General features: G+C 41.0%; 1 protein-coding gene and 1 long non-coding RNA gene across 3 annotated transcripts in view; both read left to right on the top strand.

Moving 5' to 3' along the window:
- The first annotated feature begins 10,117 nt into the window (after nt 1-10,117).
- On the top strand, nt 10,118-11,778 carry LOC120442144. The gene is made up of 3 exons (XR_005614509.1): nt 10,118-10,210; nt 11,071-11,162; nt 11,669-11,778. It is a non-coding gene; the product is annotated as an uncharacterized LOC120442144 (long non-coding RNA).
- Nucleotides 11,779-17,760: 5,982 nt separating this feature from the next.
- The window catches only part of cpeb4b (cytoplasmic polyadenylation element binding protein 4b), a 31,622-nt gene continuing 21,600 nt past the window's right edge, over nt 17,761-27,782 (top strand). The window contains exons 1-2 of one of the 2 annotated variants that reach the window (XM_039617932.1): nt 17,761-18,373; nt 19,110-20,341. In XM_039617932.1, the coding sequence (XP_039473866.1) occupies nt 19,157-20,341 (1,185 nt within the window). In that variant the 5' untranslated portion in view covers nt 17,761-18,373; nt 19,110-19,156. The remainder of the gene's footprint in view (nt 18,374-19,109; nt 20,342-27,782) is intronic. The other variant, XM_031748501.2, reaches the window with a different exon arrangement.

The raw sequence follows: 27,782 nt of genomic DNA on the forward strand, positions 1-27,782 counted from the left end.
AAAATTGCATGGCGACTCATATGGATTATTATAGGTGGAGGTGTAACAATATGCTATAAAAGCCTCTTTGTGTTACTCAGAAGCATTTATAACTTTAAACCATTCAGTCCTAACCCTTCCACTGCTTGGAATTCAAGCAGCTAGTAAGTAAAGTACCAGTGTTTGAACCATTAAAGGCTTCAATAAAGTATTTCTTTTTTTTAGTTTAAAGCTTCACATTGTAAATTTGTGAAAATTTACCACCCTTATCAGTGGGGCTTGTGGAAATAGATTTACAGGTGTGGACAGAGGTTTGTATACACTCATCAGGGACATGAATGTCTTGGTAATTTTGGGGTTTTATTATTTCTTTGACCTGGCTTTTAAACATAATCCACAAACTGTCAATAGGGTTGAGATCGGGGCTTTGGGAAAGCCATTCCAGAAGTTTAATGCTTAATTCATTCAGAAAAAAAGTTTGTATGTGTGTTTTTTTATTATTATCCTTTTGGAACACCTAACTGTGTCCAACCTTCAACCATCTAACTGTTAATTTGAGATGACCTTGAAGAAGGTGGTAGTCGTCCTTATTTATTATTTCATCCCATTTGTGCAATGTACAAATATCACAAGTAGCCCTAGAGCACAGGTGTCGAACTCCAGGCCTCGAGGGCCGGTATCCTGCTGGTTTTAGATGTGTCCTTGATCGAAAACAGCTGATTTAAATGGCTAAATTACCTCCTCAACATGTCTTGAAGTTCTCCAGAAGCCTGGTAATGAACTAATCATTTGATTCAGGTGCGTTGACCCAGGGTGTTAACTAAAACCTGCAGGACACTGGCCCTCGAGGCCTGGAGTTCGACACCTCTGCCCTAGAGCATGACGCTACTGTCACCATGCTTGACAGCTATTACAGTGTTCTTACTGTAGGTTTCAAAGCCTCACATTTACTCATGAAAACATTCCTCAAAGAACAGTTTAAAGCAATTATTAAAAGCCCAAAGATACCATGAAGAGTGGATGTAAACGTCTGACCACACCTGTACCCGAATTAAAACTATTTTTAAATTGTATTAGTTCAAAGGAAGTAACACGTAGTTAATACGGTATGAGCATGCTATAGGCAGCTTTCTGATGTGCAAAGTTCCTGATGGTAAGGCTATTTAAAGTCTTCCTGCAGTTTGGAAACACAACATATCTCATCTGGATTGCAGCTTTTTGTACCAAAACATATTGTGGCACAAGTAACACCCTTTCCCCGAGGTTTCTCTCGCTCTGTTGCAGTCCGACGTTAAGCTCCATTAGGCATTGCTCCAGCAGTACTGACCTCAGAGGCAGATTTTCTCCACTGAGGCACATTTCATCAAAATCCTGTGAAATGTTCAGCATTTCTACACTGAAACATACGTCATCATTACCATGGTTTTATGTCCATCTATTATCGTACACCAGTGCTATACAGGTCTAACAAGTGGTGTTCCAATAACCAGTAAGGTGGCTATTCATGCCATCTGGTGCAACCTCATGGTTTGTTTGCTCAATCCTGCACCTGTATTTCAGATAAACTTTGACTCAAGATGTTGTTATTCTTATTTTAACCTAGAGAAAGTTTTTGAAGTTCAGAGTTAAAAATCAGTATAAAAGAGTTATAATGGATCTTGTTTGCAGCTCAGGATGACCTGTCAACTTTCTACAAAAAAGAAGGAAAAAAGTATTTTTGCAAGACTGCTGAAGGCTCCTTCAAGTTCCAGTTTCTCAACTGACAAACTGTGACTGTAGAGTCCCAACAAAGGTTAAGAAAAGTGAAGTGCTTCACCTCTCTGTGTCAGAAAATAGTTTAAAGTACTGCTGCCAGCCTCTCAGTGGCTTCTATTTTCATCGGGTGTCTGATGACTATCCAGAGTGCAAATGAAACGCAGAAATTCTGAGTTTATTTACTGCCGTTGAAGTTTTTCATTATGTAAAGCACTTCAAATGGTCTTTGTGGTTTTTCAAATGTGCTTCACAAGTAAACTTGCTATGCCCGTTGGTAAAGCTAGCAATTTTAAATCCTGCTGGCTTGGCTAGACTGACCACTTGTCTTTACCCTGCTTCTTGAAAGATACTTGATCTCATCAAGCCAATTCATAGCCTGGGAAAAGACACAGCTGTGACTCATTTTTGCAAAAAGGTATAATATAGACAAACGTACAATTTAATCCAGCAAACAAAACCGTAAACTTAAACCACGGCAAGCTGCTCTTTTTTTTTCTGAGAAAAGTGAGCAAAACACTAAGTCACAATACAAGCGGTGAGCTTGACTCAGTTCAATTCACAATAGAGGTGAAGACAAGCTGACTACTGCCTGGTTGTCATCGACGTGGCCGTGGTTGACTTGGCAACCAAATCTCCGTGGGATTGTTGGAGAGAAACAGACCGATGGTTATTAAGATCTTTTTAACTGTTGCATGTATTTGTCTGCATGTCAGCGCTGATTATGTTTCTGCGTGTTTACGTGGGCGTCTATGTGTGTTTCTCACAGGAAAAATATTGTTTCCGAGCAGCAAAATTGGTGCATAGGAATGTAAATAAAAGCTGCATTTAGGTCAGAAGGTAAAAGCAGAATTCAGTGAAGAAGTGACGCCCAGGGTCTACTGAGTTTTTCTGCGGAAAAGCGTCTTTTTCTGCACATTGTCGTCATCATTCAGTGGGTGCGAAACTCTGCTTGTTGTTTCACTGAAAGCTTGAAGGACACTGCAACATGACAGCAGTGCAGCTGTCCATATTAGTTCCTGTGCCTCCTCCTCCGCCACCTCCACCTCTCCTCCTCCTTCTTTTCCTTGCCTGGCTGCTTATCATACACGTTTCTCTTTTCCCATCCTCCTCAACACTGTCATCCTCCTCCTCCTCCTCCTCTCATTTTTCTCTCTCTCTCTCTTGACTCATCATCCTTGTCCTCCCTTCCTCTAACGTCCTTCTCCGTTTATTTGAGATACAGGACCCCAGGGACTAGAGGCTGCAGTAAAACAAGTCTGATGGATTCAATATGTCCTGATGGAAGTCCTTGACCAAAATCTTAACAATATAGAGGAAACCTGGCATGAACCTGAAGTCTAGTGGAGCATATAGGATCGTTTCTGTCAGTGCTGAAGAGAAGAGTTTCTCTACGATTCACACTACTGCCAAAGTGCCATCAAACTCACAGTTCAGCAAAATAAAAGAATTCTAAGCTTACAACAAGGTTAGGTACTGTATCTGTATGTACATGTGGGGGTGGTATGGGTGGACCTCTGTGATGTCACGGAGCGAGCGTCCGTGAGGAGGCTGTGTCAGTGAGGTTGTAAATGTTTGATGGGGTTTGATCTAACCATCTGTCCACTACTGCTGGCAAAGAGAACGAGAGCTACAGAGAGAACGGGTTAAAAAAAGCACACAGTGAATAGAGAATAACATGGAATGAAAAAGCATTAGCATGCTAAGCAAGATTACCAAGCTGGACCACTCATCTTTTAATGCAGATTCCTATACATTTGATCTAAATTTCACTGGACAAGCATCACGATTAAGGGTGTTTGATGGCAGGCCTGTAATGTTTGAATGGTATAAATGAATCTATATACAGTTCGATGAATTTGTTTTGCTATACACAACAACAAAGGATTGTAAACCAAACAATCAGTTTCAGCTTTAATTCAAGGTATTTTTTTAGAGGCTCACAATTACACAGACAAGCTAACAAAACTTAAAATAAAAGGATCAGTCAATGATTGCCTGAGGTCTAGAGCCCATGGACGTCATCAAAAGCTGCATTTCTTTCTGTGAGATGCTCTGCTGGCCACCTTCAGTTACTGCTTGTCTGTGGGCCTCTGTACCTTCAGGTTTTGTCTTCAGTAACTGGAAAGCACGCTTTAATAAAATGAGATCGAGGGACTGACTTTGGTTTTGAAGAATTTGCCATTTCTTTGCCTTGGGAAACTCTTGGGCTGCTTTTCGCAGTATGTTTTGGATCTTTATCCATTGGCTCCAGTGTACCCGCGACCCTGAATTTGATAAGAGGAGGAAAATGTGGGCATTTCCTGTCTCATTTAAGTTTGCAACAGCTTACAAGATCAACTTTCAGGATGATGCCGGACTCTTTGCAAGATGTTATTGGAATGTTTTTGCTGCAGTGAGGGAGCTGCATTATGAGGGTCCACTATCTGCAAAAGAAGGAATCAGACACCTGTTACAAATATATCAAATTTAACTTCACAGCATACACACTAAAATACACAACATTTCTGTTGCAAACAGATGACCATACACTTTTAAATTAGCAATAAGATATTTCCCCTCATTCTTAGAAATCCTGTAAAAACTTTAATAGGTCAAGTTTTTACAATCTTCAGTAATTAACTGGAGATAACCCAGTGATGTCTGAGGTCTAATTCTGGACAGGAATCTTTGTTATAATTTTTGCACACAAAAGATTCATTTTGCGTTTGTTTATTTGTACATGACTCTTATTTTGCTTCTATGACCATTTAACGAATGAATGACATGAATAAAAGAGAAAAGTGAAACCTACCGGTGGTGTTTGAGTGTATTTAGTTACTTTTACTGTTCGCTGTGTGTAAAGCACTTAATTGTTTTTGAATGGGACTGTGCAAATAGATTTTATTGCTGTAAAGATGAAGAAAGCGACTTTGACATTTACTCTCGCTTTATTCGTTTGATCTGCTTTAAAATGCCCTTCAGAGGGCAGAATTAAACCTGATTAATGAATCTAATGGTTCACTGTGGAATTTTGTGCGAGGAAAGCACGTGATGATTAATGTATGTTTACACAGAGCGTATGCTGCATGTTAATGAGCGTGTTTGTTGAATGCATGATACAGATATGCATCAGTGCACACAAAATGCTTTGTGTGCATGCATGCAGAGACAACCCGTTGCACCCCACCCAGAAGTCACGTTGCTGTGTGCCTCCATGACCCCATAGACTGATGAGTAGTGCGATCATGTGTGTTTTAACTACCAGTGGGTTAGATTGTGTCAATAAACACAACAGATCCTGGGGGTAAGCTGAAGGGTTTGGAGCTGGGGGGAAGCTTTCCCAGTCTTGTACTTTTGCTCACTCCAAAGGTCATCAAGATTTTCTCATTGATAATAATGCTAACACAGCTCATAAAACAATCATTAACCAGCCGTATCAAAAAGGATCAATTAGATCCTGTAAACTCCTGTGACCTTGTATGGATCTGTGACCTTCATTTTACAGTAGCCTTCCCTCAGATCATTTGGAAAACTACTCAGTCTTGAGATATTTTCTGAGATCAGCATTTTAATAGCACATTAAAAAAAATCTTAGGGCATATCATGTTATATAACTTTGCCCTTGTATCGTCCAGCTAGCTAAATACATACAGGCTTGACCCTTATAATGGACTAAACCAGAAAGCTATTAACGTCTTTTATTTCAGCTAGGGCTCCTGGCGGTGAGGAGTTCAAATGTTCTTGTACCAAGTTTGAGAGACACCTGAGGTGAACGGGAATGAGGCTTCAGCACGTTACGACTTAGGGAGTTAACCCCAGTTAGTTTTTGGCTGGCAGAGCTACAAGGTGTAAGGGGACTGCGGCAGGGACAGAAACATCTGGAGGAGTAATTAGGATAGAACAATCTGGCTGTCAGAATATAAATCTTCGACGAGGAGGAATCACTTATTCCTTCCAAAGCTCACAACTCCCACTGATTCTTGATATTAGAAAAGCATGCCAAATGAACCTGATAATACCCATCACACTGAATTTTCTCAGCAGGGTTGCAACAACCACAACATGTATTTGTGAATTTACACAATCAGTGCTTTAAACAGGGGATTTTACAAATAGGGGCATATCAAAAGCTCAAACTGATATACAGATAAATTCTATCATGAAACAAAGGGACAGCTTTATTTAATGAAATAAAAATAAAAAAACAAACCACGTCAATAAGAAAGGAAGAAGATATTTTATGTCTACCTAGACCTTGACTTATTTATCAGTTAGCCAATATGGAATTTAAAAATGTGTCATAAAAATAGTTTATTGGCAAACTGGTCCTGACTCTGTTATGCTGTCAGCGATGTCTACAACATATGCGGCTGAGTGTGCTTCATCAAAAATGTGGTGAGAAGCAAAGTCTTTGTTTCACGTTGGTAAATCACCTAATGTGCACCTCCTCCGGCAACGTGGCTAACAGTGTTGCACGTATAGTTTCAGCAATATTACAGGAATTTGCTGACATGTTATGGTTGAAGGCATGTTTTTTATTATTAGGAACCATACCTTCTTAAAGTAGCTGGAAAGAGGAATCGACAGTAATGAACTGACCAATCACAGTAATTGTAGGCTGTGTAGTTACATTTAAGGCTATGCTGTGATGTTTCAGAAGGGTTTGCAGTTATGATGTAGCACAAATCCCCAGTAAGATTGCATTAGGAAGGAGATCTGGTGTTAAAAAAAAACTTTTTGAATAGAGGTGGAGGTAATAAGTAGCTTGTTCTTCTTCATCTTCTTCAGAGAAAATAACAATCGCTAGCAAAATATAAGGAATCAAAATCGTAGCTTTACTAAAAGGACTCAAAGATGTCAGCAAACAGCTGGAGGGAGATTGCCAAAACTATATGAAAGGATGTGAAGGAATGGACAAAGACAGGACAAATATGTTTGCCTCTGAAAAAAACAAACAAACCCTAGGAGGGTCCTCGCTCTTTTCTATCATGGCTGCCACCGCATATAAAACTCTGAGAAATCACCACAAGGTAATTTATTCATAATATACCATTTCAAAGTGTGAATGCTGGTAATGATATCAGCCACTTGCATAGGCTACATTATATTTTTTATATAGATTCATCTGAGAAGTCAAATCAAACCCTAAGACTTCGGACGAGTTTCCATTTATGACATATGGTGTAAATTTAGGGCAGAACAACACTTTTAAATCCCACTTAACATGAAGCAGAGTATGAATAAAATGTGCATGCATGTTGCTTCTATGTATTTGTTACTTTTTCGCATGTAATTTCATACATCAGGCCATGAGGTAAAATAAAAAGATGGCTATATAACTCAAAATTGAATTGAAATTTGAGATAAACCTTGTATGCTGGCCTAACCCTGACCTTAAATGTACCCTTTCGATTTTTGTTGAAAGACAGCATCTCATCATCCTTTGAGATTTCCCTCTCTGGATGAATTCCCAATTTTTACGTGTAGGTCCCTAAGCTGTGCAGCAAGAAAAGCCCCTGTCGTTTTGCATTCTCCACGCTATATTTGGTGAAATACAGTAATTTGCATTGGAATTTGGACATTGCATATTCACATGGAATTATGGTCACAGTTATTTTTCTGTTTTTGTGAAATCAAAGACAGAAAATATAATTAAACAAAAAGGTTTCCTTCAATCAAACCATTAAATAACGTGAAAAGTCTCCTGGGTGTTTCAAAACACCTAATTAATGTCTACAAGTGATAGACTTTGATAGTTCAAAGCAATGCAAAGTGAAATGGCTGGCACTTTGCATGCTTGTGGCGTAAGGTTCAGCCTTTAGGAGCGTGTGCCAGAAATTCCTTAATTCTCAGTTCGCAGTTGAGTAAACTAAGATTTGGGGGGATTACAGAGTTGCTGGAGGGAGTAACATGCAGTCCTGTCTGGAAACCTTCAGCTGGTAGGTTTCATATTATTCGCACACGCTTTTCGCTACATCTGCCGTCCGACACACATCACAGTACATCACAGTGTCCTCGGAGGTACAGCTGTGTCGACTGATAAGAGACTCTTGAAGCTCCACCTCCGAGTGATCTGAAAATACTATGAGCCAAATTATCTCTTCTTGTGCATCCTCCTCCCAACTGGAAGCTCAGACTTGCTCACAGCTGCTTTTCCTGCACATTGAAGGACATTGCATTGACATGTACTTAAAGTAACCTTACCCAGCTCTAACTAGAAACACTAGCATGACAGCAACATAAAGCTGAATTTTTACTGTTAAAGGAAATGACTGATGTGTGACTTGCCTTTAATCCCTGAAGTGTGACTGTTTAACTATACACACAGGTTCAAATATATACATACGCTTGCTTAAACCTTTTAATAAGTGGTACTGAAGGTTACGTGACATCTTTTAACTTGACTTGTTAACTTTTCATTAGTGATCATGGTTGTTTCTCTTCGCCAGAATGAAAAGGAATTGTTTGACAGCGCTCACTGGACGGACCAATACTCAGATCAATGAGAAAGTCCAAGGAACTCGGTGAAGGTCTAAGGAGAGTTGTAGATTTACTCAAGTTGGGAAGCTCTCTGAGCCATATCTAAACAACTTCAGATTCCAGGATCAACAGTTCAGAGTTATTGAGATGTCTCACCATTTTGCTGGGGTCTGGAAGAAAACACAAACTGTCGCCCTCAGATGAGAGGAAATTTATTAGGATACTCAGGAGCAACTCAAGAACCACAAAGCCTGTCACGAACTGGAAACTGCTGGAACACCAGTGTCACTGTCCACAGTAAAGTGAGTTTACATCATTAAGGACTGATAGGGCGCCGACCAAGAAAGAAACCATCCATTCATCTTCTTCCACTTACCTGGGGCCAGGATAATGGGGCAGCAGCCTAAGCAGAGAAGCCCAGACCTCCCTCTCCCTAGCCACCTCCTCCAGCTTGTCTGGGGAACACCAAGCCTCCCCCAGGCCAGCCAAGAGTTATAATCTCTCCTGGGTCTGCCCCAGGGCCTCATCCCTGGGACATGCCCGGAACACTTCACCCAGGAGGCACCCAGGAGGCATCCTTGTCAGATGCCTGAACCACCTCAAATGGCTCCTTTCAATGTGGAGGAGAAGACGGCTCTACTATGAGCCCCCCTCGGATGGCTGAACTATCTCTAAGAGAGAGGCCAGCCACCCTTTGGAGAAAGCTCATTTCTGCCGCTTATATCTGCGATCTCATTCTTTCGGTCACCACCCAAAGTACGTGACCATAGGTGAGGGTGAAGATATAGATCAACTGGCTTCACTTTTACGCTCAGCTCTCTCTTCACCACAACAGACCGGTGCAGCGTCCTAGTGTCCATAGCACCAATCTGTCTGTCGAATTCCCACTTTCCTCTTCCCTCACTTGTGAACAAGGCTCCGAGATACTTAAACTCTTCCACTTGGGGCAGTAACCCTTCCCTGACTCAGAGTGGGTACTCCAACCTTTTGCGGTTGGAAAGGTTTCCAGTGCTGCAAACCTTTCTGGTTTGCAGCACTGGAACGATTCACCCTGCTCCAAAATACACAGCTTCAGCCTTGACTGAAATTTGCAGCTGCCAACATGGGTGAGACAAGACAAAGCATAATCACATGACATGAAAAGGTGATGTTTTCAAATGGATGGAATAATGAAGGAGGAGATCCGCCTTCAAATTCTTACCTTCATTTCAAATCAACAGCTAGAAGGTGAAAACTTGGACACAACTGACGGCTACAACAGGACAGGAATCCCAAACACACATCAAATCTGGTTTTGGAATGAATTAATCAGACTAATATTAAGCTTGTGGAAAGGCCTTCCCAAAACCCCAAAACCCCGACCACAACAAACCAAAATTTGTGGTTTACACTTAACGGCTGGGTCCATGTCAGGAAACCATCCAATTTAAATGAACTCTACCAATTCTGCAAAGGTAACCAAATTAATCAAATATCAGTTGGGATGTATGTATACATTTGAGCCTCTATGTATACTTTTGATACTGTGTGGATTAGAGAAATCCAAAATAACTTCAAACTTGTGCACTGTGGAAAAAGAACAGTTCCAAGAAATAATTAAAAGCCCAAAATTACCATGACTTTTAAGCCAATGATAAGTGTCTGTAAACTTCTGACCACAACTGTATACACACATAAACTATGAAAAAGAGAGCACCTCATACCCACAAGTCCAAGAAAAAAAGCACACAACATAAACACACATGCATCTGGGACTTTCAGAGCTTTAAGGAGAACTTTCCATTATTGATGAGGCCACGTGCTTTGTACCTTTATTGAGGCATAGGGAGTCTCAGGTCCGCTTGACTCAGCATTTCTCTGTCCATTGCTCTTTCTTTCAGCCTCTGTCAGCACAGTGAGTGTGTGTTGGTAAATCATCTGTTGAGAAACACACAAAAGAGAAAACTAGACAGACAAACACAGACGATAAAGCCAACGTAGACTAAACAAGAGACACAAGTTGGTGAACAACTAACAGGTCAGTGGACCTTTATAATCCCGTTTTGTAGGTCAATAGCAATTTTCAGACTCCTGAATGAAAATGAAATGTTACTGGTGGCAAACATCAGGTTTTGCTGTTGACCTCACAGCTGAAGGACTGCACTCATAGCGGAGGCAGAGCCACCAATTTGTCCTTCAGCTGTGGCTTCAGCTCAGCTGATATGACAAAATGCTGGCAAACAGCTGGTTAAGTGTCAGCCTCCTGGGCATTATTTATAGTGTGAGGCTTGGGAATTTTAAGAACTATGATGTCTGCTTCTTGGTAGTTTAAAAAATTAAATAAAAATCATTCATAATTGTGGCAAAACGGCTACAAAGAAACAACTGGCGATGTCAGCAGATTTAAATTAAATTCAAACAATATTAGACTCAAGTTAATTCCTAATCAGCCGTTTATCACCAGTAATTAAAACACCCCACCATGATAAAAGAAGCTTTGAGTTACATCGGGCTATGTTAAAGTGGCCATAGATAACTAGTCTCGATCATCATTTTAGCAACCGGGTTGCACCTGTCCACTGCCTGCCATTTCATTTTGACCAGATGCAATTTTCTGCACCATCTCCTTTTGTTTATGTGCTAAAAGAGAAGTCATTTCCTTGTAAGTAAAACCGATTCTGAAGTACGATTTTGCTAACTCATCTACACAAGACGTTTTGTAGAGGCCATAGCAGTTTGTCTTGAAACAACAACTCTAATCTCTAAATTTCGACTTTCTTCTCAAAATGATTAATAACATCTTTTCATCTTAATGTGGCCCTAATACATCCCATCACACATCATGTGGAAGAGAACTGAAAATGGTGTATTTCATAGTTTTTTTTTTTTTATTTGAAGCTGGCCACCACTTCCACCCAGTGACTGTTTTTGTGGCTCTTTCCAGCCTGTCACACAGCCAGACTCCTCGGCCATGGAGAAGTGCCCAGAAGGTAAATGAAACCACTCTGGCTTTAGAGGCAGAGGTCCTCAATTGATTTCACACCCACGTTTGCGCACATTCTTTAATTACACATTTACACACACACACACACACACACACACACACACACACACACACACACACACACACACACACACACACACACAGAACCTTTGGCTAATGAATGGGTTTGAAATGTTTCTTGCGTTGCTTCATAAGAAAAATAGGATAACATGAAAATGAGCAGAATTAGACTCCTTTTTATGTCACGAACCGTGAATGAATGAGCAAGTTGCCCAAATTTGACATCACCATGGCAACAACAAATTCACAAATTGCATGCTGCCGTGCATACTACAGAAACGGCTCAACATACGGGAACGTACTGTAGTGAAAGATATAAAGACGGACAAACACAACTGTACTTTTGTACATCCTTGACCCACTTTGCCCAAGACACCATGTTCAATCCCTGTTTGAATAGAGGCTAAAATCTTTATGACCCTTTTTTCACAGTGATGTGTGCTGTTCACATCTGATTACCACCAGGGCAATAACGGATAATCCACCGCTACTAATTTTCTACAACATTTATGCTAATTGTTCCTGTTTGCTCTCTGACTTTGGTGCCTCTCCAAATAAAATAATTGTTTTCACTCCTGAAATTATACAGCAAATTAAAAACTATTTTTTTCATTGCCTGTGTTAGTTTTTTATTTACCAATATGGAAAGCTGCATAATTATCACATAAAACTTGGGAGTGAAATTGCAGATTTCTCAGTTTTTGCTCTGGAAAATTTTGAAATTTGAAATTTCTTTCAACACATTTAACCACTTATTTGCGTACACATGCACACGATGCACACGATGCACACGCACACTGACCCTCACATCACAGGCCCCCAGCTGCTGCTCTGTTGTAATTTATTATCCCTTCTGTGCCCAGTGGAGTCATGAAATCAGCCTGGCCTTTGTGACACACACACACACCCACATGGATGCACACACACACACACAGTCCATGTGTCTTTTTCAAACAGTCATCTCAGCCCGCTACCCAGAAAGACCTCTTCGGCTTAATTAGTATAGGGTCCCCAGGGAGCACACAACAGGGGAAAATACACTGGATGGATGAAGGAAGGATGAAGGGTCTGAGGCTGTCGGGCAAAAAAAAAAGAAAAAAGAAAAACATTGAGGAGATGAGCTTTTCTGTTATATAAAAAGTGGAGCAAGTTGGGTTTTTTTCAGCTTATATTTAAAGTGAGGTTGTTAGTGATTATAAATATTACCCATAGATCAATGAGGAGCTTCCCATCCATACTCCAAGGTCCTTTGCATCCCCAAACTACCCACACAGTTTTCTTTCTCAGCCACATGCCCGATCCAAATGAATATTTTATAGGACCCAAACACAACTCTACAATAGCACACCATAAGGCTTTGTTACGCTGGTCAACACTACACATGTAAACATCTACATAATTTACACAAATACAATCGCTGTCAAAGTCAAAATCCTGTATTGTTCATGTGTAAACTTAGGAATACATAATTTATTTATTTTTTTAAGATTATTGTCTACTATGCACTTTTGGGTTTGGCTGCAGAATTTTCTACCAAAAATCAAAACAGCAGGAAATTGTTGAAATGAGATTTTAAGAAATTAAACATCAAATATTGTGAACTTGTGTGCATTTGCTCTCAGGCACCTCTGTGCACGCTTATAAATGCACACTTGATTCACAAACACACACACACACACATGCGCGCGTACACTCTGGGAGGAATTGCACCATAATTATGCCTTAGGTAGAGGTGATTAATTTTTTAATGGATTCAATGTTTTATTCATAGTACCTATCCACTCTTGAATATGGCAGAGCGCACAGAAAACCATTGCCAGAAAGTGAATACATGATAAAACTGGCTATTAGCAAGTTCATACAGTAGATAAATTACACATCTCGGTAGCTTTGAAAACAGTCGAATTTCAGGCTGAAACTGTAGATTCGCAGTAGGTCTTATAAATAGTTTCATAAATATGTAATTTACTTCCCCTTCTGCCTCGTGCTGTTTTTAGGGTTGTTCTGGGCATAAAGAATTTGGAAGAAAAAAATGTGTTTTTGTGACAGACAGCAAAAGGCGGAGAAAAGGGACAGTAGGAGGAGAGGGTGTTGTCTCCTGAGTGAGGCCAGCAGGACCGGTTATTCTGTCCTAGAAATCCATTTACAGCACCGAGCACTCTGCCTAATCATCTGCCCCACTGTGAAAGGAATACTGTGTCCTACACTCAAGAAGGGCCATAAAACTGGATCACATTTAGGATTTTTAAATATTAGTCCTTCCTCCTGCTGATTTTCTCCCCCCAGTGTATGAAGAAGATTTCTTTTGAGCAGTTTTGTTTGCAGACCAGAGTGGAGATTGAAGAATGATGAAAAAGGGAAACGGAGGTTGCGTGTATAATGATAGAAATTTAAGATAAAAGTGTTAGGATGGAGCTACTGTGGACACGATACTCTAATTAACAAAAGCAGTAGGGGTAAAATGATTATTTTATTATGTTTAGACAGTCATGGGGCTTAATTATATTTCGGAGAATATAAAAAGAGGATTTAATTGTGCAACTTAAATTCAATATGAATATTTCTGAAGCAGAACATGAACAAAAAATAATATTTGGCATTGTTTCCAAGCCACAGATCTTTAGGTAAGAACCATCTCCTACTGAAACAAATCGAATTCCTTAAGCTCTACTCTTTACTCATACTAGTGTAGAGCATGAGGAGTGGCAGAAAGCTGGATCCCATTTATGATTTTTAAAAAAAACATTACTCCTTCCTCCTGCTGTTTTTCACCCTCCAGTGCATGAAGATTTCCCTTGAACACTTTTGTTTGCGGAACAGAACAGAGATTTTAAAAAATGAGGAGAAGAAATGCAAATGATGATAGAAATTTGTGATACGAGTGTTAGGCTGCAGTTAAGCAGAACCGCTGCTCCTCTACGGTAAAAAAACCCAAAACAGTTGAGGTGGTCCGGGCATCTGATCACCACCTGGATGCCTCATATGTGAGGATTTCTTGGACATGTCCAAGTGGGAAGAGGCCCCCGGACATACTGCGTTTTGGCTGGCTAGGGAACACCTTGGAGTTCCCCCAGAAGAGCTGCAGGACGTAGCTGGGTGAGGGAAGTCTGGGCATCTTGGCTTAGCTGTCTCCACAACCAGATCAAGTGGCAGAGGATAGGTGGATGGATTTCTTATTGCAATATTGTCTTATTTGTACACATCTACGGGTATTTGCACAGCCTCCAAGCAGAATGCGAATGATCACATTATCAGGCATCTGCAATCTATTCTCTTAATCTGATTGCTTTAATCCGGTCACTCCTTAACCCTGCCAATACCTGCTCCGTGGCCTGCTCATCCTTCCTGTATATATTAAATAATGCAGGAGACTGCATGTTCCCCTAATTTATCGCTCTCTCCCAGCTGGATTTGAAGTGACAGATTTATGAGATTGCCATTTGCGGCTTGCGTGTAATGCTGCCAGTCGAGGGTCAGTGAGACTGACAGAGTCAAAGCTGTTTGATGACCTCTCTGTGATAATGACCATACAAGAGAGAAGGACGCAGGAGGACAGGGAAACAGATAAAAGAAGAGGAGGTTATTGGTGTGGGTGGGAGATGAAGGAAAAAAGGTGGTTGGATGGTCATCTGACAGAGTAAAGCAGACACAACCACAACTCTTAAATGGGCTACATGTGATACCCTAGAAAAAACTGGGACAGATTCATATTGGTATGACGAATCAAATCAATCCTAGATGTCAGTTAATACTGTACACAGAGAAAATTGCTTTTTTAGATCAAAAGAGGAAATCTTTTCTTCTTTTCTTACTGAATTTGAGATTATAAGATTGTCTCCTCTCTAATTTCTGTCCATTAAATCAGGACACAAGCAGGCTTATTCAACCTTATGTTAGCATAAACACTAACCTGGCTTTGTGGAAAGGTAAAAACACAAGCACCTACCTCTATTTCTTAAGGGTGCTTTATCCCACAGGCTTCAAACTCTGTTAGGGCCTGGGGCAGAACATACTATGTCTCTCTCACACACACTAAGTGGAAAAATCATGTATAGCATCTTCATTCCAGCTTCTGATCACTACAATGGACTATGACCGGAGTCAGAGGTAAAAGTAATTTATATTTCCTAGCATGCCCCTTGTTCATCAAAACGTCTCAGAAAAAGGTGCCAAACGATTAAAATAATCAACCAAAACAAAATGATTTGAAGCTAAAATGGTATCGGCACCCGGCCTCTTGCCCTGTCTTGACCCTGAGTTGGATAAATCGAAGAGAATGAATAGATGAATGGATGGATGAATGGACGGATGGATGGATGGATGAATGGACGGATGGATGGATGGATTTAATGAATAAAGCATTTATATACTACATACATGAAGTTAGGATTTGGTTCACAAGATAGAACCATAGCTGACACTTGTAATCTGCCTACTTTAATATAATATAATGGATTTGTGTATTTTGTGTGATATACAAAGGATAATAGTTTGTCATTTCTGGACTGTGCTGTGCACACTGACAAGGATATAAGCCTTAACATAGAAGTTCACTGGAAGCCAAATCAAATCAGTACTTTTAACTCCCACCACCCTCCGGAACACAAACTTGGGGTGATCAGGACCCTGCCATACTTGACAGAAAATGTTCCCTCTATGGCACAAGGGAAACAAAAGGAACACATACGTGTACATAGGTACATAAGTGTACTTCAGACCCAGCCACACCCTCAGACAAAAACCGGTTCATCCGTAAAACAAAACTCCCAAACAGAAACTAAGCAACATAGTGTACGCTACGCAGTGAGGAGTGACAGATGGTTTGAAATAGGAGTAAAAGAGGCCATATATGTCCACTGTGGACAACCATCATCGAAGGAGGCGGTGGCTTACGGCAGGTGCCTCAACCCCGACTCACATCAGGTGACCTTGACAGGTCACATGATAGGGTGGGGCAAGGTCTCACAGTGGTTTCACCTGAAACCTCTGGTGGTAATGACACACCTTGGCTCATGTGATGACGTACGTGATTAATAGTGTGTCAACGACCACGTCCTTGGCAACATTAGGGTTTAAATACCTGGGACTCTCCACCTTTTGGTTTTTGGATGAGAGGTGAAATGGGTTTTAAAAACTTAAAGCTTTCTTTCTGGCTCTTGGTGCTGCTTCTGGTTGCTTCCTGCTTCCTGGTTGTCACTACATATTTAACTGTATGATTACATGACAGCTGCTTTTGATTTTGGATTGAATAGGCTGTTTTCTCATAATAAAAGCTATCATAAGACAGTGTGAGTACAGATGTAACACAGATAGGAGATATTATATTAACCAGCTTTTCTTTTGGTATAGAACATAACTCCTTGTCTAACAAGGAGAATTTTTTTTTTTTAAATTAAATTTAAATTTTAAATTTTTTTTGAATCTTTATGTCCATGATGTGTCAAAGAATATAAGAGCCTGTAAATTTACTGAACCATATCATGTATGCAGATGATCTTGTGGTCTTCAGTCCTAGTAGTGCTTGTCTCCAGCAGCTACTTCACAAATGTTCTGCGTATTACTTGCAATGCCTGTAAGAGTGATATGATTTCTAGATTCTATATTGACTAAGGAGGAAATCTATCTCGCATTTCCAAAGTTTGCATTGTCAGATAATAATCTGACTGTCAGTAATGAGATAAAATATCCTGCAGATCCAATGACAGATGACAATGATATTTATAGGCATGTCAGTTAATGTATGCTCAAGCGAACATCCTCTTATGCAAATTTAATGCATGTACAGAATGAGTGAAAATTTCTTTATTTAGAGCATAACGTACACATCTGTATACAGAACACCTGTGGATGAACTACAGGGAAGAGAGCTGAATGTAGTTTATAATGATGCTATGAGGTTGTTACTAAAGAGACCAAAATGGCAAGTGAGATGCTTGTAACTGCTGGAATCAGTATATTTAAAGCTATATAAATCTCATGTTTAAATTTATATTCAGGCTCAACACACCTGAGAATGAGATCACTGGGCTAAATTGATATCAGGTTTGGCAAAACATCAGTCTTTATTGGAGGCACTCCTGTAGTCTCTTTGTGGGTGTATTTCTTTCTGGTGTTTTCTTTCTATGGACAATGAGTGCTGAATAAAGATTGACTGATTGGGAAACATTGAAAAGAGGAGTCTCTACCCACCTGACAAAAAGGATAATGCTGAATAATACTGCAGAGTGCAGTGGCCAGTGTGAAGAAGACGAGATTTGCATTTCAGTTATGCATTAAAAGGAACACTAAAACAACAAAAACCACCACCAAAAAATGATAGCATACCTCCTTGTTCCATCTCCACACAACAAATGAGCTAGGGATCAAAAAGCCCGAGCCAAGGATGCGCTTTTACTGAAGCTTTGGTGGGGGGGTTGGGTTTCTCATTTTTCTCACGACCTGATATAGGCTGCATCGTGAAAAGACAGGACCGCGATGGGAGGAGGGTTTTTTTCTGCCCTGAGTGGGTAGGCACTTAAGCACGGCGTGGTTATATTATTGGTGCATAGCTGTTAAATGATGAAGAATTTGGGAGAGGTTGCCGGTGGTCCAGCCAATCGCGTACCGAGGTGTGGCCCCGTGAAGGCGTGGCCAAAGCGAAGAGGGGCCGTCCCAGAAGCGGAAGTGTGTCTCGGCTGATCTTTCGCTGTCATTCGGCCACGGTCGGTTCCAGGAGAGAGGGGCAGCCAAGAAGCAAGCAAGCACACTCACACAGAGGATCGGCTGGCTCTGAAGGAGAGACAGTTAGTGAGAAGAAAAGAAAATAAAACGAACAATGAAACCGATCGAATAAGGCTTTATGAACGAACCGAGTATAAGTCACACACTGCCACGTTAACAAAGCTCTTCGATGATACGGTCCAGATTACAGGCAGCAGATAGAGAGCTGTGTCATTGAGCAGGCAGGACACGTCAGGAGAAGGGAGAGAGAAAAAAAAAAAGAGCTGACCGACTGCACTGTACGAGTCAGCTACTAAAACCGCCTCTGAAAACCTTTGCCTGCCGCACTCATTGTTTCAAGGACACCGTCTCGCTCTCAGCCCGAGGGAAAGGATCTCGACACAGACGACGCCGAGGTCGAAAGGTGGTGATCAGAAGGTGAGATGTTTTATTCGCTTGCCTTCAACCTGTCCAGCTAGCTAGCGTTCGTGCTAACGGTCGTTAGCTAGCAAGCTAATGTTAGCAACGGATGGAAAAGTTAGCTGGTCAGCTAACAGCGATTTAAACTGCTTCTCCGTCGACGCGTGAAACCGATTAATTAACAATAAATTGCCCGACTGATAAAAAAGCCGTATTATTATAAACTTAATTTTGATAGTGGGCTCTTCACAGGGTGCTGACAGCTGTCAAACAAGGTCGAGTGTTTTATTTTTGACGGTTTTATTGGGTTTTTTTGTCAATATTTTCAGCATTCGTTGATATTTTGTGCTAATGTGCGTTTCGTGGGTGATAATTAGTTGCCTGTCAGTTGGTTTTCGTTAGTAAAACGTCCCCAAATGGAGACTATATGCTCGACACAGCAGTGGTTCTGGCTTTAGTGGTGGCTGCCAGCAGCTCAGCTGTAGACAATCTGGCAACGTCACGGGGTTATAATTAGCTAAAGATGTAATGTTAACTGGCTGGCTTTTTTTTTTAAGGATGAGCTCTTCAGCAACAGTACAGTGATTGTTATATGTGTGTAGGATCTCATTTAGATCCTACACACATAAAAAGATTTCCATGCCTCTGCATCCCCTCACTTAGTTATTTTTTAAATCCCTTGATCTATTGGTTAATGTGAGTGGATGACTGCTAACTCAGTGCATGCCATGCTTGTGTGCTCTTCTCTCTATAGGACCAAACGATCACGGGATAGCACTTGTCTGTGGGGGGAGAAAACAAATGGGGGATTACGGGTTTGGAGTTCTAGTTCAAAACAACACTGGCAACAAGTCTGCATTCCCGGTCCGAATCCACCCGCATCTGCAGCCCCCTCATCATCACCAAAATGTGTCGCAGAGCCCTGCCGCTTTCATAAACAGCACCACAGCCGCAGGGAATGGCACCACAGGAGGCTCTCCCTGGCTCTTCCCTGCCTCCGCCACCCACAACAGCGTGCAAGACGAAATCCTGGGGGGGCCAGAAAAACCCAAAGCACAGCAGCAACAGGAAATGCAAGAAACGCAAGAAAAGCAGCAGTTGTCTCCCGGGAGTCACCAAGAGGGTGGAAGTGGTGGTGGGATAATTTCAGAATTGGAAAAAGCCAGGTCCGATGAAGGCAAGACAGAGAATGGCACATCTGACAGCAGTAATGGAAAAGAGAAGCAGCTCCGTCTTGAGTCACCTGTTCTGACAGGCTTTGATTACCAGGAGACATCTGGTCTCGGGGGTACGGGCCCAGTTCAGTCCAGTACAACCTCGTCATCGCTTTCTGGCTTCAACAACTGGTCACCCGCCATCCCGCCTGCGCCATCAACAATCATTAATGAGGATGTCAGCTTTTTCAACCCGGCGTCTGCCAGTAACGGGCCTCTGCTGTTCCAGAACTTCTCACACCACGTCAGTCCAGGGTTTGGTGGGAACTTCTCCCCCCAGATCGGACCAGCTGCTGCCTTGTCCCAGCACCACCCGGCTCCCCCACCCCATCCCCATTTCCAGCACCCCCACAGCCAGCACCAGCAGCATCGGCGTTCTCCAGCTTCTCCCCACCCGCCACCGCCCTTCCCACACAGGAATGCAGCTTTCAGCCAGTTGCCGCATTTGTCCAACAGCCTGAACAAGCCCCCGTCTCCCTGGGGTCCAGCCAGCTACCAGAGTCCTTCTCCCTCCCCCGGCTCCTCCACTTCCTGGAGTCCCGGAGGAGGATATGGTAGTGGTGGCGGCTGGGGAGGATCTCAAGGCAGAGATTATCGACGCGGGCTGAATGGCGGGATGACTCCCATTAACTCTATCTCGCCACTGAAGAAGACCTTCCCTAACAACCATGTGGCATCCCAGAAGTACCCTCGAAACAGTCCCGCAGGCTTTAACCCCAAGTCCTGGATGGATGATGGAGTTGGCCGCAGCGATAACATCTTCCCCTTTCAGGTCAGTTTGCCTCCGAGATGTTTATTCAGATGGTTGAGTGGGAATTTTCACTAACTGTATGGAATTGTCCTCTTTTTCTTCCCAATTATGTTGTATACTAAGCATGAATGTTCAGCGTATATGTCTGGCTCTGAATATTTTTCAGTTGTAGCTGCTCATCACCTGAATTATTAAACAGCAGGATGTCATTTATGTGAACTATTAATATTATAGCATTATGTGGTACAGCTTCTATTTTTAGACACAGCAGGAGGCGCACAGATTTACACGATGCTTTTGCTACTGTGTTAAACCTGTTATTGGACTCTGTACTTCTATAGCTGAGTGTCCTTTGCGATGACTAATGTGGCTCTGTCACTGCAGTGGTGTGTGCCACGTGAATTGGGGGGGGGGGCATATAGGAATGGGGGAGGCAGCATGGACAGAAAAAAACGGTAAGGTTTTAAAATGGGAGACTGGGAGAGCGAGGTACAAAATGAAGACACGATGGAGGGTATAACGACAGACAATAGTGTCAAAAACTAAATCTGCATTAAGTGATGAATAACAATACATTATGGTTAGATTGCTTTTGTTCCAGTCGTAAACAACCATTAGCAACAAATGGTGATACTGTAGATCCATGAACCTTGCTCAGTTCTTTACGCTTTACATATATTGGGCTCTTGACCTATTACACTGTGTAAAAGAGAGTCTGGTGATTTATAAGAATTAGAGTTACATTAATCACTTACTGTATGTCATGTCATGGCATGGGTGGCCACCCCTTAATAAAAAAAATCCAACCTGTTCATTCGTTTTAAAAGCTGGATCCACATACAATGAAGACTGCTTAAATAATTGTACTGTCACATGTAGAAACCAGCTGTAATGGAAAGAGGTAGAGGGGCCTGGAGATAAATTCATTCTATTGATCTAGCCCATGATTGATTGTGCTGGTCGTTACAAGGAGGAGGAGGGGAAAAGAGACAGAGGTGGCTATAGACCCATCTGGGCCTATCCGGTGAAATGTTTCTTTAAGTATCCTACATATCCTTTACTTTTTTACGTTGTGACAAAGTCCCTGCAAATTGGTGTCAGTCAGTCGTAGTCGTTGTCGTCATGCATAAAAATAGATCATGTTAAATAGTCCTGGCGGCTGCATGTCTTTGTAGATTCAGCAGCCTGTCAACATCCTAACTGAACGTATAGATTGCAGATTTCCTGGACACGTTCTTTACCAGTGAATCCAAAATTCTCTAAAGAAGCAAAGTAACTTTAAAACTGTTAAAAGCGATGCTTGTTTTGACCTTTCCTCTTGTCCATTAGCAGTTAATGACTCAACACTCCACAGGCTCAGCAGGGAGAAGGCTGTGCGGACATGTCTTGACATGCATCAGAGAGGGAGCACATGCTTCTCAGTAGCTATTTAGGATTAATGTTAACAGCTAATTGCTGTAGGTAGTTGTGCGGCCCAGGTTCGTATCTGACCTGTTCCAGTTTGCTTTGATGAGGAGACTATTTAAAGGGGGCCTGTTATTCTCATTTACACTTCCATATTTTTATTCTTGGACTCCACTAGAGTAGCATGATTCAGCTAAAAGACATCCTCATTTGTCTTGTACCGGGTGCTGGTACAGTTCATCCAATGTTTGAAATGAGCTGTTTTAGCTCCCACCCCCATCATTGCTTAAAGCCACTAAATGTCGTTGACCTTCTGTGGTCTCTGATTGCCACCACACTTGCTGTGTGGTCTTCCCTTAAGAGGACAATATTAGGAACATCCACTCTCTTTTATCTAGTTCTCTGGCGGCATAATTACAAGCATGGTGGCTCACTAATTTAGCATTGTAGTTTAAAAAAAGATAACTAAAATTGTAACAAGGCAGTTAGCTAATTTATATCTTCATCCCATTGCTTCTATTAACAATTTTTACACGTGAAACGGATTTAAAAACCTATAGAAAAGCTTAAAAATTGAATAAATAACCAGGAAAATGTCGTGACCTAGTTCTGTTTTACCTGTTCAGCTGATATCCGTCCTCTTAATTTTATTAGTTACTGTATGCAAAAACATTCGTCGTGATATGTGAACGGGGTCATCAGTGATAGAATACTCTCCTGATTGTATAGAAGCATTACTTTCTGCTCATGCTGGAAGGGAGGAGGCTCTCCTGTGTCTCACTTTGTCTCCATCCTCCTCCCTGCTTTGTGCAGAGGTAAACATACGCAGCTGTTATGTCTTCATGAGCACAAAATTACAGATTAGCATGGTTGGATGGTACAAAAAAGCTGTTGGCTTAATAAAAAAAAAGACCAGAAAAAGTATAATGAGAAAGAAGTTCCCAACATGCTTAGCAGATTTAAATGATGATTAACATAAAAGGGTTACAACTGGTATCAAGCAGCCTGTAGATCAGATTTGGGTTTCTGCGACAATTTCGAGAAGCCTGACTGTTACATCCCGGTGTTGGAGTTAAGCTAGCTTTCCTGTAGCTGCAGTATGTTGTTCTTCCTTGTGTTTGAATCAGATCAACTAAAGTAGCATTGTCCTCTTGCCCCCTTGATACTGCAAGGGCAGATGGAGGATGGGCGTAGAATGGCCTCACTGTGTGTGTGCATGTGTGAGAGAGGGAGAGGGACTGATTATGTAAGTGTAACTCATTTTTTAAAATAACAACACATTTAAAACATAGGTTTCAATAACCAAAAAAGGATAACAATGACTCTTAAGAAATTGCTGTGTATTTTTATAGTCCTCAAGCTAATTTTGAAACCTGCCACAAACACCACTTTTGCTTCTTTTCTTCAATCTCCTTTCTGAATCTGTACTTTTCAAGCATATGCACGTTGGCGTAATGGCAAGTCGGACATCATCAGTTCACGCAGATTTGTTTTCGCCTCACTTTGCGTGGATGTGGATCAGTATTGTTTTGCCTGTAGTTACATCTTCCACTCAGATCTGCATCAGTGCTGCTTGTCGCATTGTATAATGCAGCCGCTTTGGAACATTCCCTTCATATGCACTTCATTTGGATATTAGGATTTGTTCCAGCTGAGATAGTTTACTACATGTAAATGAGGATTTGCTTATAAGTCTGTCAAATTCTGAACCACATGTCAGTCGTTTTTCTTCTTTTTTTTTTCTCAGTTTTGATCCACCACAAAACAATCGAATCTTGAAATGTTTCATTTTAGTGTGAGCATGTACCGTAGATCATGATGTTGTGTTTAAGTGGTTACTGTAGAAACCATTGTTAAATTACTGCACAGCCAACCAAGCGTCACATTTAATTGCCAGTGCCTTCTCTGTATATTTCACTCTTAAATACATCTATCCAAGTGTTGTTTGGCTTTCACTATCCATGCTTGCATATACATGTGACATGAAAATTGCCACATCCGTCAGATCAGTTGCCTTAAGGAGTTTCCTATCCATTTACTCCCTTAGCTACAGAAATACTCTAGAGGAAGTCATGGGAAAGATGGCTTTGTTTTGCTTTCTCTAAAACTGCTTTTAAAATGGTTCTTGTCAATGTTTGTTGAGATCACGCATTGTTCAGATGACTGATTACACACGTTGTCTTACACAAGGCACTCCCGGATTTGGTAAATGAAACACTGTAGTTTGTGTAACTGTGAACTAAACAGACCTGTGTCACATCCCTTCCCCTGTAAGCCTCAACTGTTGGAGTTTTAGCACACACAACAGATGAAGGATCAGTTGGGCATTATTCAGGCCTTTTGTGTTTGATGAAATAACTTCTATTTCATCACAACATCTGCCTCTTTGTGCATTTTGAATGTCGTAAACGTGTAACATAGGTGATTTCTGTAAGTCAGTCCTTTTGCGACATTTGCACTATAAACTCGCTGCACATAAACACATTAAATCAAATAGCATGCAACCAGTCAGATATCTTACAGTGGTTAGCTATCCAGACACACCGCTGCTAACTGCCAGCACACAGTTCACTTAGTAAATAACCTTTGACCAGAAATGTGTACTTTTTAAATGTCAGGGAAGTCTTCATGTTTTTCTTCTTCTATCTGTTATTCTTTCCTTCTTTGTCCTCTAATTCTTCACCCGTGAATTTCAAGGTCAGAAGCCTGCTACTGTGTCAGGTGTACTGAGTTGTTTCAGACTGGTAAATCTGGCCAGTGACCAGGTCAAGACCTGCAGGGTCTGAGGTAGAGAAGCCAGCACAGGATATTGCCTCAGTAAGCCACCTGGGTAACTGTTGGTTACTGCGCTCCTGACTGTTTGTGCAGCTTAGAAATAATGATGCTGTTATCTGAAGGTACATTATTAAAACGGTCTCTGTGTATGTCCAGAAAATCTTCTTTGCAGAGTGTGGTTTTACATACCGTTTTTGACCAAACAACACCACTTTTTATGTAAAATCAGACCTGTAAATGACCAGTACATGGGGTTGTAAGCAGGTTTGGGCTACGAATATTAGACTATTAGGCCATTTGTTTTTACCCGACAAGCCTGAGCTTTAAATATTTGTAGTTTGGTGCCCTGCGTCAGCTGACATGGGCTCCAGCTCTCCTGTGACCCTGAATTTGATAAGAGGTTAAGAAAATGGATGCATGTTTAGAAAATACTGTAGCTCTGGAGTGGGCGGCACAGTGGTTAGAGCTGTCGCCTCTCAGCAAGAAGGTCTTGTGTCTGCATGTTTCCCTTTTGCCTCCAGATACTAAATCTTCCTCCTACAGTCCAGTGACATCCATGTTAGGTTAATTGGCTGTCTCTGTGTTAGTGCTGCCATATACTGGTGACTTGTCGAGGGTCTACCTCTCCTCTCACACCATGACAGTTGGGAGAGTCTCCAGACCCCAACCCCAATCCTGAATCGGATTAAGAAAATGGATGGATGTATAACTGGATGGATGAGTGTTTGGATACAGTATTTACATGGACCTTTGTTTGTTATATTCTACAAAGGCCAAGGGTTGCAGTACATGTAACTAACATCTGAATCTTTAATGAAAATATGATGCAATAAATATTGAGTGTGAATTAGAGGAAGTGCAGTTGGGTAAACTCTATCCTGTCCAGAGTTAATTGTCAGTAAATAAAAGTTAGACAAACAAAGCCATGGAAGTGGCTGAAAAGGCAAGGCCTGTTGCTTTGTGCCTGATAAAACCGAGAGTAAAATGCAGCTATTTATTATGTCTGGTAATGGCAGACAGAAAACATTGTTTGTAAACTCCAGTTGAGAAGAGATAAGAAAGGTATGTGTGAACATCCGTTCATATGTGTACTGTAAACTCCTGAAATAAAACTTTCACTTTACAGCAGAAGTATAAGTTCTGGATTAGCAAGTAAGCAAAACTAAATGGTATTTTATTATTGCCTGAATTTATTCCAATGTGTCATTTTCTTCTGCTCATTTTTACTTGTTCATACCTCATTTGTGTCCTGGAGCGATCTGCTTATTCTTAAACTGGTATATTTTTGTGGGGTCACGGGAATGTCAGGTGTGGCAATGGCAAATGGTTTGCATGGATCAACCCTTTTTTTGGGGTGCAATAGTAGAATTATAGCTGCGGTTTTTCACAGATGTATTAATAATACTTTTCAAACAAGGCAAAAGTACATTTTTAACTCTCTAACCCCAAAACACAGGGAAACCTACTCACGTATCAGGTAATTGAACTGTAGACCTGCCCATTTGCCTGTGTTAAACACAACACCTTATGGTTCCTGAACACAATCATGCTGACACTGACAAATTTGCTTTAAAGAGAAAGCCTCAGGCCTTTCAGGTACCCTTCCTTGCCTACCTGTGATGTTGTGCATGGAAACTGTCATGCCATTTCAGACAAATTCTCTCGGTCATTTGAAGCCCAAGGTTAAAACCATTACCACTGGTCCTTGTGACAGTGGTGTTAAATTAGAAAAAAACATTTTTTTTAAACTAATGAGCGGTGCACTGGCAAGCACATAACTCTCCTGCTCATACAGGCTCATTGTGCCCTTCTTATGCCCTTGACAGACGCGCTCTGCAACAGGAAGAAAGGGCACTTGTGTATACGTGTGTGCATAAGCCCTAATTAGTCACTGAAATATGTCTTCAGCACATTTGATATAACAAAAAAGAGTTGACAAAGGAAAGTTTATGTTCAGGTGTCTTATTATAGGTAGCTTTGCTGAATGCATACAGTAAGTGAGTTGTTTTAGTCTAATCCCCAAGCAGTTCAAATACTACTTGAACTCCTCCCTTTGTCACTTGTTTTGAAACCCAAATGCACACACTGTTCAGACAACACTGTGTATTTTGTTGCTTTTGGCAGTTGGGAGTAGTTAATATTATTGTTTAGTACAATCACCAGAGCTGAGCAATGTGGAAAAATTTTTTTTATCACAATAATTTTCTTTCATGTCAGTCTATCGATCAGTATACAAGTTTTACTTTTACTTGTGATGATGTAAGATTGATTTTGATTTAAATATTTATTTCTGGTCTGAAGTTGGATATGACAAATGTACTGTAGAACATTATACGACTGTATTTTAAAATGAAATAGGTATATATATAACAAAGTGACAACTCTAATCAGTCAAAAAGTTCTGTGACAGAAGAACGCAAACAAATAAATAAATACAATGGATCCAGATTTAAGAATGGGGAAAAAAAAATCACTAATAATGGCATCAATACTTTTCTGTTCATTCAAACCGTTTTAAATAATTGCCAAACAAACCCACAAATAAATGGACAAATACGACACACACACTAAAATTTTCTATAATTACTCAGTGTAAATTCAAGAGACTTTCAAATGTAAATGAGGGAACATATAAACAAGACTGACATATACACTGAATTGTGGTCCATTTATGCTCCAAAGCAATACATATATCAAATTCAAAAAAAGCACAGGATTTCAGTGAAGTGACCAGTGGAATTCATATATGGATCAAACATGCGACTTAACCACAAATCTAAAGTGGTAGCAAATTGTAACACAACTGTAGAGTCATCTGAAACAAATGTTTATGGCCAGGGATTTGGCAGCGAGAGTTGGTTACTTCAGTCAGGTGCTTAAATCTGCCATTTTTGACTGTTTACTGGCTGTTGATATCGTTGTCTTTAGGCTTTGTATTGGAGGATGTGTCTAGGACCGCAAGCTATTGCATTGCGCGTCCAATTGCATTGTGCAGTTAAACGATCAGCTGTGCACTGTGCAAGGATGGCACTACTTCAAGTGGTAAAAACTATTCGTGGCACTACCTGCATTTATGGAAACGAGCTTTCCACACAGTTTGCAGTGTGTGCTATTCTGCTCTTAAGTGGACTTTAAATAGCCAAAATATCTCCCCACAATCGATCTTTTCAGCAATGTCCCAGTCTTCTGAGCCTTGGACTGTGTCCTCTGGGGTGTCGTGCTCTGTAATGCATGAGTTTTCGTTAACATTTTCTGTGGTCATTTTGTCCTTTAGCTCGCTCAT

Source organism: Oreochromis aureus, linkage group 10, assembly GCF_013358895.1.
Source record: "Oreochromis aureus strain Israel breed Guangdong linkage group 10, ZZ_aureus, whole genome shotgun sequence".
Lineage (NCBI taxonomy): Eukaryota > Metazoa > Chordata > Actinopteri > Cichliformes > Cichlidae > Oreochromis > Oreochromis aureus.